Source organism: Coptis chinensis, chromosome 9, assembly GCF_015680905.1.
Source record: "Coptis chinensis isolate HL-2020 chromosome 9, ASM1568090v1, whole genome shotgun sequence".
NCBI classification, from domain to species: Eukaryota; Viridiplantae; Streptophyta; class Magnoliopsida; order Ranunculales; family Ranunculaceae; genus Coptis; species Coptis chinensis.
The window spans coordinates 13,328,383-13,344,996 of NC_141464.1; the positions used below are offsets into that span (position 1 = coordinate 13,328,383).

Genomic DNA, 16,614 nt, shown 5'->3' on the forward strand with positions numbered 1-16,614 from the left:
TCAACTGTCAAGGTCAACAGTCAAGTCAAAGCTCCCAAACCAAGTCAAGACTCTTCAAAGATCAAAGACTAAAGCCTAAGACTCAAAGACAGGGGCTTGACCAAATAGGCCCAAAAGCTAGCTCAAGCTTCTTTAATCTTACCCACAACTCATTGATCTTATCCACTTATCCACTCAAAAGCAAAAGAGGACAAAAATCATTAGTTGTCACTAAAATAGAATAGTAAGGAAGAATGTGGAAGAGTATAGAAGGGGTAAAGTTGTAATAGGGATTCAATGAAGGCTTGGTGACGATGAATACTTCACTAGTGATGGTTTAAACATCATTTGAGGGCTTAAGTCCTTCTCTCATGTTAGCTCCAAAATAGCTAAATATGGGGAAGAACTAAGATATGAGGAGAGCCACTTAGAGATAAGGGTTCAATAATCATTCTTTCATGCTAGTGTGTGTGATATAGAGATATACACACCTCCACAAGGGAATAAATCAAAACCACAATCTTTCTATATGTTTGTCCATGAAGTAATGGAAAGATGAGAGTTTTAATGGTGTAAACCCATCATTAAATGATGGATTCAGCCAAACTAAATTAGTTGAACCCTTCCCAAACCATTTATCAATCTTTCATTTACACTTTCTTCTTTATTTAGTTATTAGTAAAAAAATTTTAGTTTTCTTTTTGTCATACTTTTATTTCATTGTCTTGTTTTCTCTAAATCTATTTACAACCTTAGTTTTAGTATTAATTATGAGTTCTTAAACCAAAAACCAGCAAAAACCCTTTCTCAAACCCCATTCTTCATCTCTTGAGTTCGTTGTTTATAATTAAATCTCGTGTCCATGTGGTGAACAATCCCTTCTCATCCTATCCTAACAACTACAAGAGAAGGTGTATTATTGATATAACTTGTTTATTTCTCATGTATTGTGGAACATGTTACCAATGAACTTGTTTGCTTGTTATCATCTTCTTATGATGACTTGGGGAGAGTAGACATATATCAAATGGCAGCGCTGCCGACCCGATAGATTTGGTTGATTTAACTTAAGAATGAAAATAGTGATTTGAATAGGAAAGTCTCATTCTCATCCCCCTCACTTTTTACTTGATTTTCAGTGTTCATATTCTTCTCATCTTCATCTTGAGGAATATATAAATTATTTACAAACTAAGTAAGGTAGTTTACATAATAAACCTATTCCAAATATACTAGAGATCGATACACAAGAATATTCATCAACTATGGTAACATATTTTATGGCTTTACACTCCTCCACAAACTCGACTATCCTAGTGAGATGAGGATAACGTAGAAAAAAGAAAAAAAGAAACATAAAAAATTATATGTTTTCATGTCCACATAATCAATAGAATCCCAAAGTTTGAATAGTACTATATCTAAATTATTTACTTAACTTTAGATATGAGAAAAGACACCAAGAGAAACTAAAATATGTTTTTTGCTCCGTGGAAGTAAACATGAAGCATAAAATAATCAAATAAATATCTAATCTAAAGGATCAAGACCTCAAATTTTCTATTTCCTATGATCCAAAAGAATTAAGTAAACAAAATGAAGCAAATTATATATGAAGATAGGAAAAACTCACATTTAGCACCATCTCTTCCGATTACTGATTCATCACTAGCAAACCGCTAAAAACATTTTTAATGGTGAGACCTCAAAACACCAAATGTTTTGACCAAACCAAATACCAAATCATTCAAACACCAAACATCTTTAGCCCAGACATCAAATATTCGACACCAAACCATGTTGCTTTGGATAAACCGCGAGTATAAGCCCACGCTGCTTTCACAACACCGCGCCAAATAAACCAAAATACGGCGTTGCGTTTGCAACATCACGCTAGATAAGCCCAAAGCATAGGCCCAAACCCATGTGGTGTTAGATAAATTGCACGGGTTTCGATACACCGTGTGCTATCTCCTTATAATCTTCCAAAATCGCACGGCTCCCTTCATTTCTCATCTTCTCTCCAATGTTAAACTCCTCTCCTTAGCAAAAAAAAAACTACTGAACTCTTGAAATTTTCCTATGGATCCTATGGATCCTAATGATTTTTAATATTTTGTCGGTGATAATGAATATTGGCATTACACAAACGACATTGAAAGGGAAAGAGATAGAAAAGCAAAGATAGGCATAGATTATTCAAACTAAAGCTAAAAGATACTAAGGGAAGATGCGATCTTTACTTGGGGGGGGGGGGGGGTTCGAAATTGTGCGACAGGGGAGTTAGTATAAAAAGAGGGGGCGCGGTATTGGCACCCCGATAAATGGGACTAGCACCCCTTTTAGAAAAAGTAAAATAATAATGGTTATTTTTTATATGTCCTTTTACACCCCCACATACCCATAGTTCTACGGCAGGCAGTTGCCGCAGCTGATCTCATATCCCACGGCAGGCAACTGCCGCGAGATTGCACAATCTACGGCATCGGGTTGCCGCGAGATCGCATATCCCACGGCGAGGCAGTTGCCGCGGTATTTTTTTTTATTTTTTGTTTTTTTTCACTTCAAATTTTGCGTATTGAACACACACGACATATGGATACCTCATTTTCTCCTTTAAAGTTTCTTTATACACTCTAAGAATAATACCAAAATCATGACAAAAAAAATATACAATCGAGCCATAATTTTGCTATCTCGCGGCAAATATTTTCATATGCTATAAAAAAATTTTGTGATTAAATTAATGAAGAAGAGTTTTGATAATTAACACAAGTAAATACTCCATTTTAGTAAACAAAATCATCTTGTGGCAACTAACTTTTTTTTATGGTGGCTATTTTGAAAAAAAAATAAATAAATAAAAAGACCCACGACAACCACCTTCCGTGGGATATGGAATCTCGCGGCAACCCGATGCCGTGGATTGTGCGATTCCGCGGCAGGTGCTTGTCATTAGTGTTTTTTGTGTATTTAATGGAAGGGTGCTAGTACCGTTGAATTGGTCAAATGGGTGCTAGTCCCATTTATGGGGTGCCAATACTGCGGCCCAAAAAGAGTGAAACTAGATAGAGAGAGAAAACACGCAATTGACTCGGAGAGTTGTGTGGATGGAGTGTCTATAAGTCAAGGTCCAAAATATCGATATCGATAAATATATCGGTGTACCCAAAAACCGATATATATCAGATATATCCATTTTTTTGGTGATCAGTCCAAACTATTTAAAATATCGGAAATATCAGATATATCGGAAATATAATATCGGAAATATCGGAAATATATCGGAAATATATTGGAAATATCGGATTTATATTAAAAATGGTAAAAAAGTCAACAGATATATATCGTAAATATCGGATATATCGATTATATCGGCGATATAAAGTTTTATATCGGAAATTCCGATATATATCGAGAAAAAAAGGGTTTCATATTCGGTGGATATATATCGAAAATATCGATGTCGGTGTACCAAAATACCAATATATATCGGATATATCGGCAATATTTTGGTCCATGCTATAAGTAACTAAAACTAGAGAATTGATAGTGTCCAATGGTTCTACCTTGAAAAAAATAAAATAGAAATAAAAATAAAACTGAGAATGTTTTGGGTAGTCATCATTTGACGTGGACAAAAAAGATAAACAAGGAGAGAGAAACTTCTTCTTCTCCACCATTGTAAACTATTTCTTTCATAAGTCAAAGGGAACTTAACTGAAAGCCATATCCAAATTCCAATTTGTTTTTAAATTTTCAATGCCCTTAGAGCAAATTTAAAACTTCAATTCCTAACCAAGATGAGCTAAGATGATGTGAAATGGTTAATTACAACGTAATCAAAATAATAATTTTCCAATTGTTAATTAAGGCAGTTATTTATGGATTCAAAGACCTCACATGAATATCTTTCTCAATTTTTCTCATCATGTAAATAAGAAACGATCGTTAGTTGAAAGCAGTGGGATTTCAATAGATCCAGTAGATTTAATCAAGACATAATAACATGTTGGCTTGGATTGATTACTTGTTATAACCAGATTCTTGCAACAAAACAACCCGTACAATGAGTCGCGCGGTGGGCCTTAGTGTAAACTCCACAGGGGCCCATAGCATATACAAAGTGGGCTGAACGATGTCGATTTGAAAATAGGGGCGAGGCATAAAACCGACAATGAGCAGAACAGAAAGACATTCTCTAGACTTTTATTAGATATATATTTTTTCAATGGACGAAATCGAAGAAGCAAAATATTTATTAGAACAACAAAGAAGAGAAATTATGGAAGCAGCAAATTTGGAAGTAGATCAAGACTTAGCTTATCAATTACAATTACAAGAAGCTCTAGCCGCATCCCTAGCCCTTCACGAACCACAACAACTACCATCAACTTCCACATCAGCACCACCACCACCAATTACCAAACTACCCACCCATGAAAAAGATCACCAACAGTGTGAAACCCAGTTACGTAAAATCACTCTAAACATAAACCGTAAACTCCACGACGAAAATTTCGCACGTCAAATTCACGATATTCCAGAAAAGGAGTGGCAAGAATATGGTTCTAATTTTGAGAAACCGTTTGGTGAAGGTTCGAGTAGTAGTAGTAGTCATGGGATCATTGAACCACCGTTTCGATTATATTTTAAGGGGATGATAAGTGATGAGCAAGAAAATGTTGGGAAGGAGAAGAAAAGTGTTTGTGTTTGTGTAGGGGGAATTGGAGTTGGTATATGTGATTTTAGAGATAACTTGGTGTTTAAGTTACAGAAACCGGTGAATATTTAGTCGAACAATAATAGAGCTGTTGAATTGATGGCTTTGATACAAGGTCTTAACGCTGCTATGACTTTGAATATTAAGAGGATTGATTTCTATTGTGTTAATCCTACCACGTACTTCCTAGTAAGTATTGATTGAGTTTATGCATGACATTGTTGTTTGAATTTATATGTGTTTCGTTTTTTGTGTTCGTGCTGAAAATTTGCGTAGAAATGATGTAGTGAGTTGGATGTAACTGTTTAGGCATTGTTACCATCAGTTTCTGTGTATGTGTAAGTTGATTAAATGGTATAAAAGTCAATGTTAAACCCTTTTAGTCTTCATTTAGTTGCTTGTATAGGGATTAGATTAAGAGTCCTAGACATGGTGCATGTACAGAGGAATAATACTCGTTATTTCCTAAAGTCAAACATGGTTTAAGAAAATTATTCTATGTGGTAATATTTGGTGAAATGTTTACAAAATTCATGTCTGGTTTAGTGTGATACAATGATTTGTTTTTTTTCAAATTTTTGTTAAAAAATCAGTTTGAGAAATTTTATTTATTATTGTTAGGTTCTATGGTGTTAAAACATTTAGACTATATGTTTGCGGCGAGGCATTGGAAGGTTACAAAAACATGTAAAAGGCAGCAGTACCGAAGGCGTTGGGTGTAGGCTCAATGATGCAGTATGAATATTGTCAGGGATGGGCAATAGTTGTTATTTTCTATTTACTAGTTGTTATTTTCTTTCGGTTGGTTTTGTTTGGGCTTTGTGGACGTCACAAAGCTTGAGTCCAGTCTTTCTTTCTTTTTGCATGTATTTTAGGCAGCCTATATAAAGGCAGTTAGGGTTTTAGAGAAGGCACTTTTGTTTGATTTGAAATTATTAATCAAAATAGAGATTGTTCTTTTCATTGCTGTGAGTATTGAGTGCTACTTGTTATACCACTTTGCATAATCTGGTTCTGGAGCCAACAAACTTTCCTAACATCATGCTTCGTGGTAGACGCGGAGCAGGTCGTGGTAGAGTTCAAAGGATGGATCTTATTGTAGATGTGTATGAGCGAGATCATGTGGCCAATCTCCAACGACAAGTTGATGCACTCACCACCCAATTGGCAGCCGTTCAGCGACAGTAGCCAGAGCGCCATCGTTCTCTTTCTCTAGAGTTGGAAGGAAGTGACGATGATGAGGAGGATGAAAACCCTTATGCCGATTTCACCAGGCCAGAGTTTCATGCTGCTAGACATGTTCAGGATTCTAGGCGCTGAGAATCTAAGATAAAAGTAGAGATGGTAGTTGGCGTATGTGTGTGGATAGTAGAGCCATTAATAAAATTACTGTTAAATACCGCTTTCCCTACCTCGTTTGGATGAGTTGTTAGATCAGTTGCATGGTGCCGTGGTGTTTGCAAAATTGGATTTAAAGAGTGGGTACCATCAATTACGAATTCGGGTTGGGGATGAGTGGAAAACGGCCTTTAAAACTCGTGAAGGTTTGTTTTAGTTGTTGGTTATGCGGTTTGGGCTTTCCAATGCTCCGAGCACGTTTATGAGAGTGATGAATCAGGTGTTGAAGCCTTTTCTTGGCCATTTTGCAGTCGTCTACTTTAATGACATCCTGGTTTATAATACTGGCTTGGAGTTGCATTTACGTCAGTTGCACGACGTTTTGATTGCGTTGAGAGCTGCTCGGTTGTATGTCGCAGTTTAGAAGTGTTCTTTTTGTGTTGATAGCGTTCTCTTTTTGGGATATGTGGTCTCCAAAGATGGGATTTCGGTGGATGAGGCTAAGGTGGATGGGATGCGGTTAGACAATGACCTAGGCTGACTAGTTTGCATGACTGCAAAAGTTTCCATGGTTTTGCATAGTTTTATTAGAGGTTTATTCCCAACTTTAGTACTATTACCACACCGATTACCGACTGTATGAAGATTGGGAAATTTTTTTGGACAGAGTCAGCAGATGCGAGTTTTGAGCTGCTTAAGTAGAAATTGATCACAGCTCCTGTTCTTGCGTTACCTAATTTCTTTTTACCTTTTGAGGTTCTTACTGATGCCTCTAAGGTTGGTATTGGGGCTGTTCTTAGCCGAACTCGTTGTCCTGTTGCCTATTTCAGTGAAAAGTTAACTAGGGCAAGGCAAAACTATAGTGCTTACGAGCTAGAGTTTTATGCCATTGTCCAAAAACTTAAGCATTGGCATCATTACTTGATTCATAATGAGTTTGTTCTGCTTGCTGATCACGAATCTCTGAAGCATATCGGTCTCAAGATAAAGTTAGTGCTCGACAATTACGGTGGTCTAGTTATTTACAGGATTTTACTTTCGTGCTCAAGCATATGTCAGGTGCCCAGAACAAAGTGGCAGACGCACTTAGTAGGCATGTTTCTTTGTTGGTTTCTATGCGTGCACAAGTGGTTGGTTTTGACAGCTTACGTGGTTTGTTAGATGATGATCCTTTCTTCTCTTCTATTGTCGCTGAGATGAAGGCGGGTAAGCGTTCTGATTATCTTTTACATGATGGTTTTCTATTCAAAGGTAGACGCTTGTGTGTTCCGGATTGTAGTCTTCGGTTGATGCTTGTTAAGGAGTTACACGGTGCGGGGCACTTTGGGTGTGACAAGACTTACAAACTTGTTTCTGATTCTTACTTTTGGCCTAATATGACTAAAGAGGTGCATAAGTTTGTGGACCGTTGTCGCATTTGTTAGGTGGCTAAGGGTAATGCAACCATTGCTTGGTTGTATATGCCGTTACCTGTGCCAGTTCACCCCTGGGCTGATATTAGTATGGACTTTGTTGTGGGTTTACCTCATACGCAGAGGGGTATGGACTCTGTTTGTGGTGGTTGATAGATTTTCCAAAATGGCACACTTCATTGCCTGCAAGAAGACCACTGACGCAGTGAATGTTGCTCAGCTGTTCTTTAAGGATGTGTATCGTCTGCATGGTTTGCCTGAGTCTATTGTGTCCGATCGGGATACAAAGTTTTTGAGTCACTTTTGGAGGAGTTTGTGGAAGCTTGTATACACCTACCTTAATTTCAGTAGTGCATATCACCCTCAAACAGATGGCCAGACAGAGGTGGTGAAACGTTCTCTTCTTCGCAGTTTGACAGGTCATAACACTAGGAGATGGGAGCACAAGTTGCCTCAAGCTGAGTTTGCCTTTAACTGTTCAGTGAATCGAAGCACAGGTTACAATCCTTTTCAGATTGTTTACGGGTGTAATCCTCACTCTCCTATTGATTTAGCTCGTCCCAAATCTAAGCCGCATTCATGGTCAAGCCTAGGATTTCACTAAACAGATTCATGATGTTCATGAAATTACTCAAAGGAACTTGCTTGAATGTAATGCCAAGTACAAGATTTCTGCTGATTGTCATCGTAGACATGTGAGCTTTGAGGTTGGGGATTTTGTTAGGGCTGTTCTTACTAAGGATCGGATTCCTGCTGGTGAATATAACAAGTTGGGTCCTCACAAAATCGGTCCCATAAAGGTGATTGGCAAGATCAACTCCAATGCTTAAAATTTACAGTTGCCCAATCACATCCGTACTTCGGATATTTTCAATGTGAAGCACCTTCTTCCTTATTATGATAGTTCTTCCGATGACGACGAGTCAAATTCGAGGTCGAATTTCTCCCAAGACGGGGGACTGATGCAGTATGAATATTGTCAAGGATGGGCGTGCGCCTATAGGTAGGGGTGGCAGTTTTGTACATGACCCGCTAACCTAACACAAATCCGACACGAAATTAGCGGATTTGGGTTGAAGAAAAAGGCTTTTGGGTCATTTAAGGGTTGACCCGCCGAATCCGTCAAATAAATGGGTTGGGTTAAGGTCACATATGCTAACCCGAGTAATCCGTTAGTAGACCCGATTAGTTCTCGGGTCTAATGCGTTGGGTCATCAACCCATGACATGTATAACCTATTTTAAGATAAGTTTTATTATTTTTTAAATCTCATTATCCCAACAACCTAAAAGAAATGACTAAAATGAGAAGGATTAGTCGTCATATTCATTCGATAAATATATGTTTTGTTATTCAATTTTCATTGATATGTAATTGAATTATGGATGATTTTTTAGAATTAATACATATATTTATTTTATATATGTTTTTTTGATAAATAAAATCGTGAAATACAAAATATTTTCTGTGAATCCGATTCGAAACTGATCTAAAATCTCATCTATCATCCCAACTACCTAAAATAAACGACTAAAAGGAAAATGATTAACTGTCATATTGATTCATTCGATAAAGATATGTTTTATTATTCAATTTTCATTAATATGTAATTAAATTATGGATGGTTTTTGAGAATTAATACATTTTTTTATATATTTTTTTTTGATAAATAAAATCATGAAATACTAAATATTTTTGCATACAGGTTGTTTGTGAATCCGATCCGAAACTGATATGAAATTGACTTGTTGGCTTAGCGGGTCACCTATTGGGTAACTCGTTATCCCGTTATATAGGCGGGTTGGGTTTGGGTTTGACAAACTCGACATAATTAGTAATTGGGTCAGGTTTGGATATGCTCTCCTAACACGTGACCCAAATATGACACGACACGAACCCGACCCATTGCCACCCCTACCTATAGGTTCTATTTACTAGTTGTTATTTTCTTTCGGTTGGTTTTGTTTGGGCTTTGTGGACATCACAGAGCAAGAGTCCAGTCTTTCTTTCTTGCATGTATTTTAGGCAGCCTATATAATATAAAGGCAGTTAGGGTTTTAGAGAAAGACACTTTTGTTTGATTTGAAATTATTAATCAGAATAGAGATTGTTTTGTTCATTGTTGTGAGTATTGAGTGCTACTTGTTATACCACTCTGCATAGCTCAACAAAATGGCGGCACCTTTGACCACATAGCATTTGGCCCGAAAATGCTGTGGCCAACGGCTAAGCAATGATGGTGCCATCTTGTGCCCCTTCTTTTTATGATTTCTCATCCCATAGAGGTCGTTTTGAACATGTTTCTTGAATCTTTATATGCACCATGTCGTTTGCTAATGCAAATGAGGTAGAGATTTATGAAGACACAATTGGCAATTGCTTTCTTCCGATACCTATTCAGACTATTCTACCAGTGCCACAACCCACAAAAGCGTTCTTCCACTACGAAGGACCAAAGTTGCATGGATGGGTGTATGTTTTGTTGTGAGAAGAGTTGTTGGAAGGCTTAGTGCTCTAATTTGTTTAACAGAGCTTAGAAGAACAGATAACTGAAAAACATTAGTACATCTGCAGCCAATTCATCCTTGCCACCATCCATATTGTCTCTTGCTGTGGAGCAGTTGCCGAAATTTCTTTCTACCTAACCAGTGACATAATGCCTTGTTTGTGTGCCACTGTGCCCCATAGGTTTGGCCTTCTGTACTTAAAGTATCTCAGACTCCACATAGCTCCTTAACTGCACCAGATAAAGAATGATGTCTCTGTTTACATTCACATCTGCATCCTCATCTCCTAAATCCATTCTCACTGCCTACGTCACTTTTATGTTGTTGGAAAGTGGTGATATCTTAACGTCATTTTACCTATGTCTCTGATCTTTATATCCAGTCTCATTGCCTCTGAATCTGATTTCTGGTAGTCACTTATGTCAATCCCGAGTATGCAGTTCATTGCTCTCAGTTTTCTTGTTTTTGGGAAGTTCCGCATTCGGTGAAGTTGATTGGAACGGATCATAGAGAGGCCCTTTATTGTGTTGGATGAACTTTGAATTTCAGACATTCCTGTTTGAATGTTTGGTTCAACACTTTTTTCCACATGAGTCTCTCTTCAAACTTTTGATGTTGTTTGTTGTACCTGTTCTGTCCTTCGAACTGATGCTGATGCACCAGATTATTTGAAGGATCTGCTTTGTGTATCTCTGGATTATGGTGAGGGGCGAAGGGCTACAGGTGTTCAGATCATAGTGTACAGAAATTGTATGTGTCTCATCATATTTGTGTATCTTGAGCGGATTCCTTTGTCTTCATCCCTGCAGGATGGAGTACTCTCACTTTTGTCTGACTTGGTTTGGAGTGACCCTTGTCTGATGTCATTGATGCCTTACTTTCCCCTGTTCCATCTGCTTTCGTATCCCTCCCATTCTTTGCAGTTACTCTCCTGGACCAGAGTTGATACCATTTTAAATTTTGAGCTTCACCCTATTGGCAATTTCCTTCACCCTTTAACAATGTGGAAATTGCAGATTCCTGTTATCAAAAGACGACTGTAATCCCCTTGATTGTCTTGTTTTATGAATCCAATTATGTGTCTACTTCTTTTATTCACTACTTTTCTAAGCCTACCTTCCAGGAAGATGTTCTTGACTATGGGGCACAGTGGCACACAAACAAGGCATTATGTTACTGATTAGGTAGAAAGAAATTTCGGCAACTGCTCCACAGCAAGAGACAATATGGATGTAGGCTAGAAAAGTTCATATGACTGAACAGGGCCGGCAACTGCTCCACAGCAAGAGACAATATGGATGTAGGCTAGAAAAGTTCATATGACTGCTGCCTGGGCCCTGGGATTTAGTCACTCTTCTTCCAGACAAGTGTGCAGTTGGTACTAGTTACAAAGAGACCTTAATTTTAGTTGCAAAGATGACTACTGCTCGCACTTTGACTGTTGTTGCTTCTATTCACCGGTGGAGATTTTTCCCGGTGGAAATTAAGAATTCTTTTCTTGATAGAGATATCCAAAAATAATTCTGCGGTGGTATGCGAACTTAAAAAGGCATTATCTGGTCTCAAACAGGCTCCTTGAACTCTCTTGGTTTAGGTTCCAGTGTCTTGATTCTGCACCACTGTTGGAAGTCTGGTCTAACCCTCCTTTGGTATTTTATACCCTTTGTTGTGCGTGGTGGTAGCCTCTTTGTTTCCTCTCCCATATATCTTCGTAAGGACATATGGCTGATGTCTTTGTATTAATCTATATTTATATGGTCCTCTATTAAAGTTTGTTGGTCCCCTAGATCCATTTTAGATTTCCGTGCCTTTTCTGTTGTTGTAGATTAGGTTTTTGATTCTGCAATTGCAGATCTACTACTGACTGTTGTGTTTTCCCAGGTCACACACATTTCCTATTGTTGCCTGTCTCCTAGTAAAACCGAGTTCATAACAGAGACACCACTATAATGAGGTTGTCTCTTACCTAGGTACTTGATGATATAGGAACCTCTCTTTCTGTTCTCAACCTTTGTGCAGCGACAACAAGTGTCTTATTCAGATTGGTCACTTTTCCGCATTTCATCAAGTTTGATTGGCAGTTTATCCTAAATGTTCAACTTTCCACCATCTGTTTGCCATTTGTTTCCCCCACCTTGGTGTTAGCTGAGTTTTTCACAAAGTTACACACCATTGCACCTTTGGACTTTAACTTAACAAACTCTCTATGCTGCTTTCTGCCACAGATTGTGTGTGATGAGTGTATATTGTGTATTGTTCAGGGGTAGCTTGGTAGTTTTCACTTATTAGGGTTGTTTAAGTATGTATAGTTTTGTACAACTAGAGTTGATAAATAAACTCACATTAGCATCATTATTCATTAGGCCAATCAAACAAGGTTTCTAATTTGATATATCATGCAATGGTTGTTTTCAGATCCCAACTGTGTCGAAATTTCATTAGTTGATATATAAATATATATAAAAAGTGAAAAAGTTTGAACTTGAAATTCATGATTTTGAACAAATTGAAACGATTTTGGGTTTTCAGGCTGTGATTTGGTTTGTCTTCACATACCTAAATCACAGATTCAATTCAAATGATTCACTAAGTATGCAGTTTCTAAATAGCAGATAGTAAGGCAGAGAAGCAGCAAGAGTTGTTAGAATTCAGATAACTACTGCTACAGGGGCGAAACGAACATGGCATGCTCTTAAAAAAAACAAGGATTAATGATCATAGATGTCCGGACATCTTACCTATCTTTTCTAGAAACATGTGGAAGAAGTAGTTCAGCAGCCCTTAAAGAAATGCAAATATAACCTACGATGATTTCAGAGAAGTGAGCCAACCGTATGAAATATGTAGACGAGTTTTGCTGCGATGTTTTTGTTTTGGATGACTCCATGCATGTTCCCACTTTGCAGAAATAGCTGTACCTCTCTCTCTCCGCCTCCTTTTTGTCTTTTTTAACCTTTGTTAATGTGGACACGGAGTTCTCGTTTCCACACCACCAGTTTGCTACATGGTAAGGTTATGCTGTTTTATTAGAGCAAGAAGATAATTCCCCACCCCTTATTACCATATTCAGATTATCGCTGACACACCTAATTGCTCTAGAGGTTTATGGTAGGCTCTTATTACTATAGTCCAGGAATTTGTGACTATGGCTTGGAACTGATGCTTGTTTTTTCCTTGATAAACAACTAACTCAATTAGGCAAATTGCTTGTTCATTCTGCAGATTACAGGGCGTTGGTCAGTAAAGCAGCGAAGAATTGCGACATTAGTCGATCAGGTGAATTTGCTCCAAAAGAAATTTGAGATTTGTCACCCAATTTTAGTGCCAGGAAATAATCTGAAGTTTGCATTTAAATTAGCAAGGGATGCAATAGATTCTCAAAGCAGAGGGACGATTGCTTCTAACATTGTGAAGAATCCTACTGAAACTTGCAGCATATGTTTGGAAGATAATGATGCAAACACGATGTTTGCTGTCAATGGTTGCTTGCACCACTATTGCTTCTCTTGTATGAAACAGCACATGGAAGTCAAGATACTCCAAGGTTTGGTACCTGGTTGTCCTCACGAAGGATGTAAGATCACACTGAGTTTAGAAACCTCAAAAAAATTCTTGACACCCAAGTTGTTTGAGATGATGAACCAACTTATAAAGGAGGCATCAATTCCAGTAACAGAGAAAATTTATTGCCCCTATCCAAAGTGCTCTACTTTAATGTCAAAATCTGAGGCTCTAGAATATGCAAATAAATTTAAGGCTGCTGATAGATCTGTGGTCAGGAAATGTGTCAAGTGCCATGGCCTTTTCTGTGTTGATTGCCAGGTTCCATGGCATAGGACCTTGACGTGTGCTGAGTTCAAGAGGTCAAGTCTTTCTGCACGTGTAGAAGAAGCAAAGCTGAAGTCTCTTGCCAGTCAGAACTTGTGGCGCCAGTGTGTGAAGTGCAACCATATGATTGAACTGGCTGAAGGTTGCTACCACATGACTTGCAGGTACTTTTCTTAATAATTTTTGGTGATTTTTAAGAGAAACCATGTGCTCTTCATAGCTCTAGTAAAAAAACAAAAATGAACTAACTAGTATTAGATTGCTTTTGTTGATCCTAGGCATTGTGTCAAATCATGTATCGTACAGTATACCATTTTTCATTTTTGATATATAGTGCCGTTGTAAGATATTTTTTTCTTTCCAAATAATTATTTATATGTGTATTCCTTAGTTGAACTAAGATGCTTATCTTGCATGTCACGAGGGGAATGTGTAGCGCATTATTTTATGTAATCAACCAATGCTTCTTAAACCCCAAGTTGTGAAGGAGCGGAAAACCATTTACTTAATTATGAGTCTAACAATTCTTAAATCGACGTCCTCGTATTTCACGATGCTAATCCTTGTGACTCATATATCATATTTCAATGACTTGGCATGTGCCTCTTCATAGTGTTAAACCTTTAATTGCAACTTTGGACATGTGGTAGGCTTTATGCCCAAATGTAAAGTGAACTTTAGAAGTGGATAGCCAATTTCTCAATGTAGGTTCGTAAGACCAAGGCCCAATTTTCTTGTGGGATAGATAATCCCAAAAAAGATATATATCGGATATATCGATATTTAGGAGAGATAAATCGTTTTTTGCCCAACCAAAAAAATCAAAAAATCGAATATATCGAAAATATCACCGATATATAACGATATATATCCTATATTGGTCAACGATCAACAAAATCGGTCAAAAGTCAAAGCCGCAACGAGTCAAACGATATATATCGATATATCATATTTGCTTTATATTTTTACCGATTATATCGGTTTATTAAATTTTGAACCCGATATTTCGATTTTTCAAGTTTGGCCATATGTGGCACATCCACATTCAATCCAATAATTGTATGAGTACAAGAAATCATACAATTTTTATAAGTTTTATATTAGGGTACTCTCTAAACTTGTATTTTTACAAGTTTTTGTTAAGATGAATGGATTGAGAGAAAGACACAAAAATGAATTAAATGAAATTTTACGAGTTTCCAAAATTTGAATCATGTGTTCTATTTTGTGAAGTCCCTTTGGCTTAGTTCAATTTGTTTTCTTCTTTAGTTTATTGAAATTGAGCTAGATTGTTTTGAGAGATACAATTTTCATTTTGCTATTTAAGTGTTGTTTACGTTTTTTTTCTTTCAAGTGATCGATTACTACCTAAATATTTCGTGATTTTTACGGGTGTTGCTCAATAGTTGACAAGTTTACAATCCTATAGAATTGATTTTATTATTTAGCTATGCAAATCAATGATAATTCATGTCATATTTTATTTTATTTATTTCTTTTTTCATTTTTTTATTATTTTTGATTACTGCGTGCCTCACTTCAATAATGCGCGTGCCGTGCCCTACGCCTAAGGCACAAAGAGAGTGATGCAATTTAGGTGCGCCTTAATTCCTTGACTACACTGGATAATCCTAATTTCTAAAGGGTAGATGCATTTATATCCAATAGATCACTTCCCACAGTACTTACCTGAACATTATACGTAAATCAATTCTTGATTGTACTGTGTTTTAATGTTTGTTTTAACCTTGGATTTGTTTTTATTCTACAGGTGCGGTTATGAGTTTTGTTATACTTGTGGAGCTGAATGGAGAAACAAGAAAGCAACGTGTACTTGTCCACATTGGGATGAACAGAATATATTGTATGGCGATTATGAAGATGAAGATTTTGATGAAGAAGATGACGATGACGATGATTATGATTATGAGGAGGAGGCCTGGGATTTTTTGTAATTTGAGTGAAGAACATTTAGGGGCTTTGGGGAAGTAGATGATTGGGAGGTTTGCTTTCCTTGTAATTGTTCTAGTACCTTATATGTGTTTCTTATCAAGGTTGTTGATTCAAGGGATTTCTCGATGAATGAAATGCTGGTCCCCTTACTTGAACCATTCGGTACGTAATGGTTTTGGAGAAGTGAGATGTGCGTAAAGTCATTATATCTCACGTGTTTCTAAAACCGTCATAGACCTAATGCTTCAGGCATTGAACCTGGTGTAGTTTTATATGGTCCGCCTGATTGAATCAACACCTCCGTATCTAAATTATACCACTGAACGCATGGTGCCCTGGCCATAATACGTATAGATGGTAGTATGGTACTACACTCTAAAAGACTAAAATTATGTCTTTTATGGAGATTTTGCCAAACATCCTTCCGTGGGTGTCAGCGATTTTTATTTGCCTACCAAATGGTGGACCACACTTCGCAACACCATTTATCTGGTAGTTCCCTGTGTTACATAATTTTTCGCTATTTTTTTGAATTTAACATCAGGTGCTTTAATTCTAGGCAGGCCAGGCAGGATCAATGCAATAGATGATCCTTGAAGCAGTTCCCGGAACAGAAGTCTCATCTTTGGTCCTGCAAGTAATTGATTTTGTTCATGTTGCACGGAGCAATAGCTCCTTAAGCATGGTGCCAAAGTAGGTGCTAGCTGCAAAAGTTCTCTCCAAATTTTTTTCCTTTGGTAGTTTGTCCCTTCGTGGACGTATAAAGCTCAGTCCTCAATCTTTTTAGTCATCACGAGTTCCTTATGCATGGGCATTACTGAACTTTGAAACACCTCTTTTCCCAGCACATAATCTATGCTATGCACGTTCACAC

The 16,614-nt window shown here is 37.4% G+C and overlaps 1 protein-coding gene across 1 annotated transcript; it reads left to right on the forward strand.

Moving 5' to 3' along the window:
* The first annotated feature begins 4,171 nt into the window (after positions 1-4,171).
* Positions 4,172-15,895, forward strand: LOC147474833 (uncharacterized). Its single transcript, XM_086585202.1, is given in 8 exon segments — positions 4,172-4,891; positions 6,797-7,016; positions 7,100-7,246; positions 7,292-7,428; positions 7,520-8,034; positions 8,090-8,252; positions 13,182-13,951; positions 15,559-15,895. Coding segments are annotated over 8 exon segments (2,817 nt in total). The 5' UTR covers positions 4,172-4,210; the 3' UTR covers positions 15,743-15,895.
* The last annotated feature ends 719 nt before the right edge of the window (positions 15,896-16,614 follow it).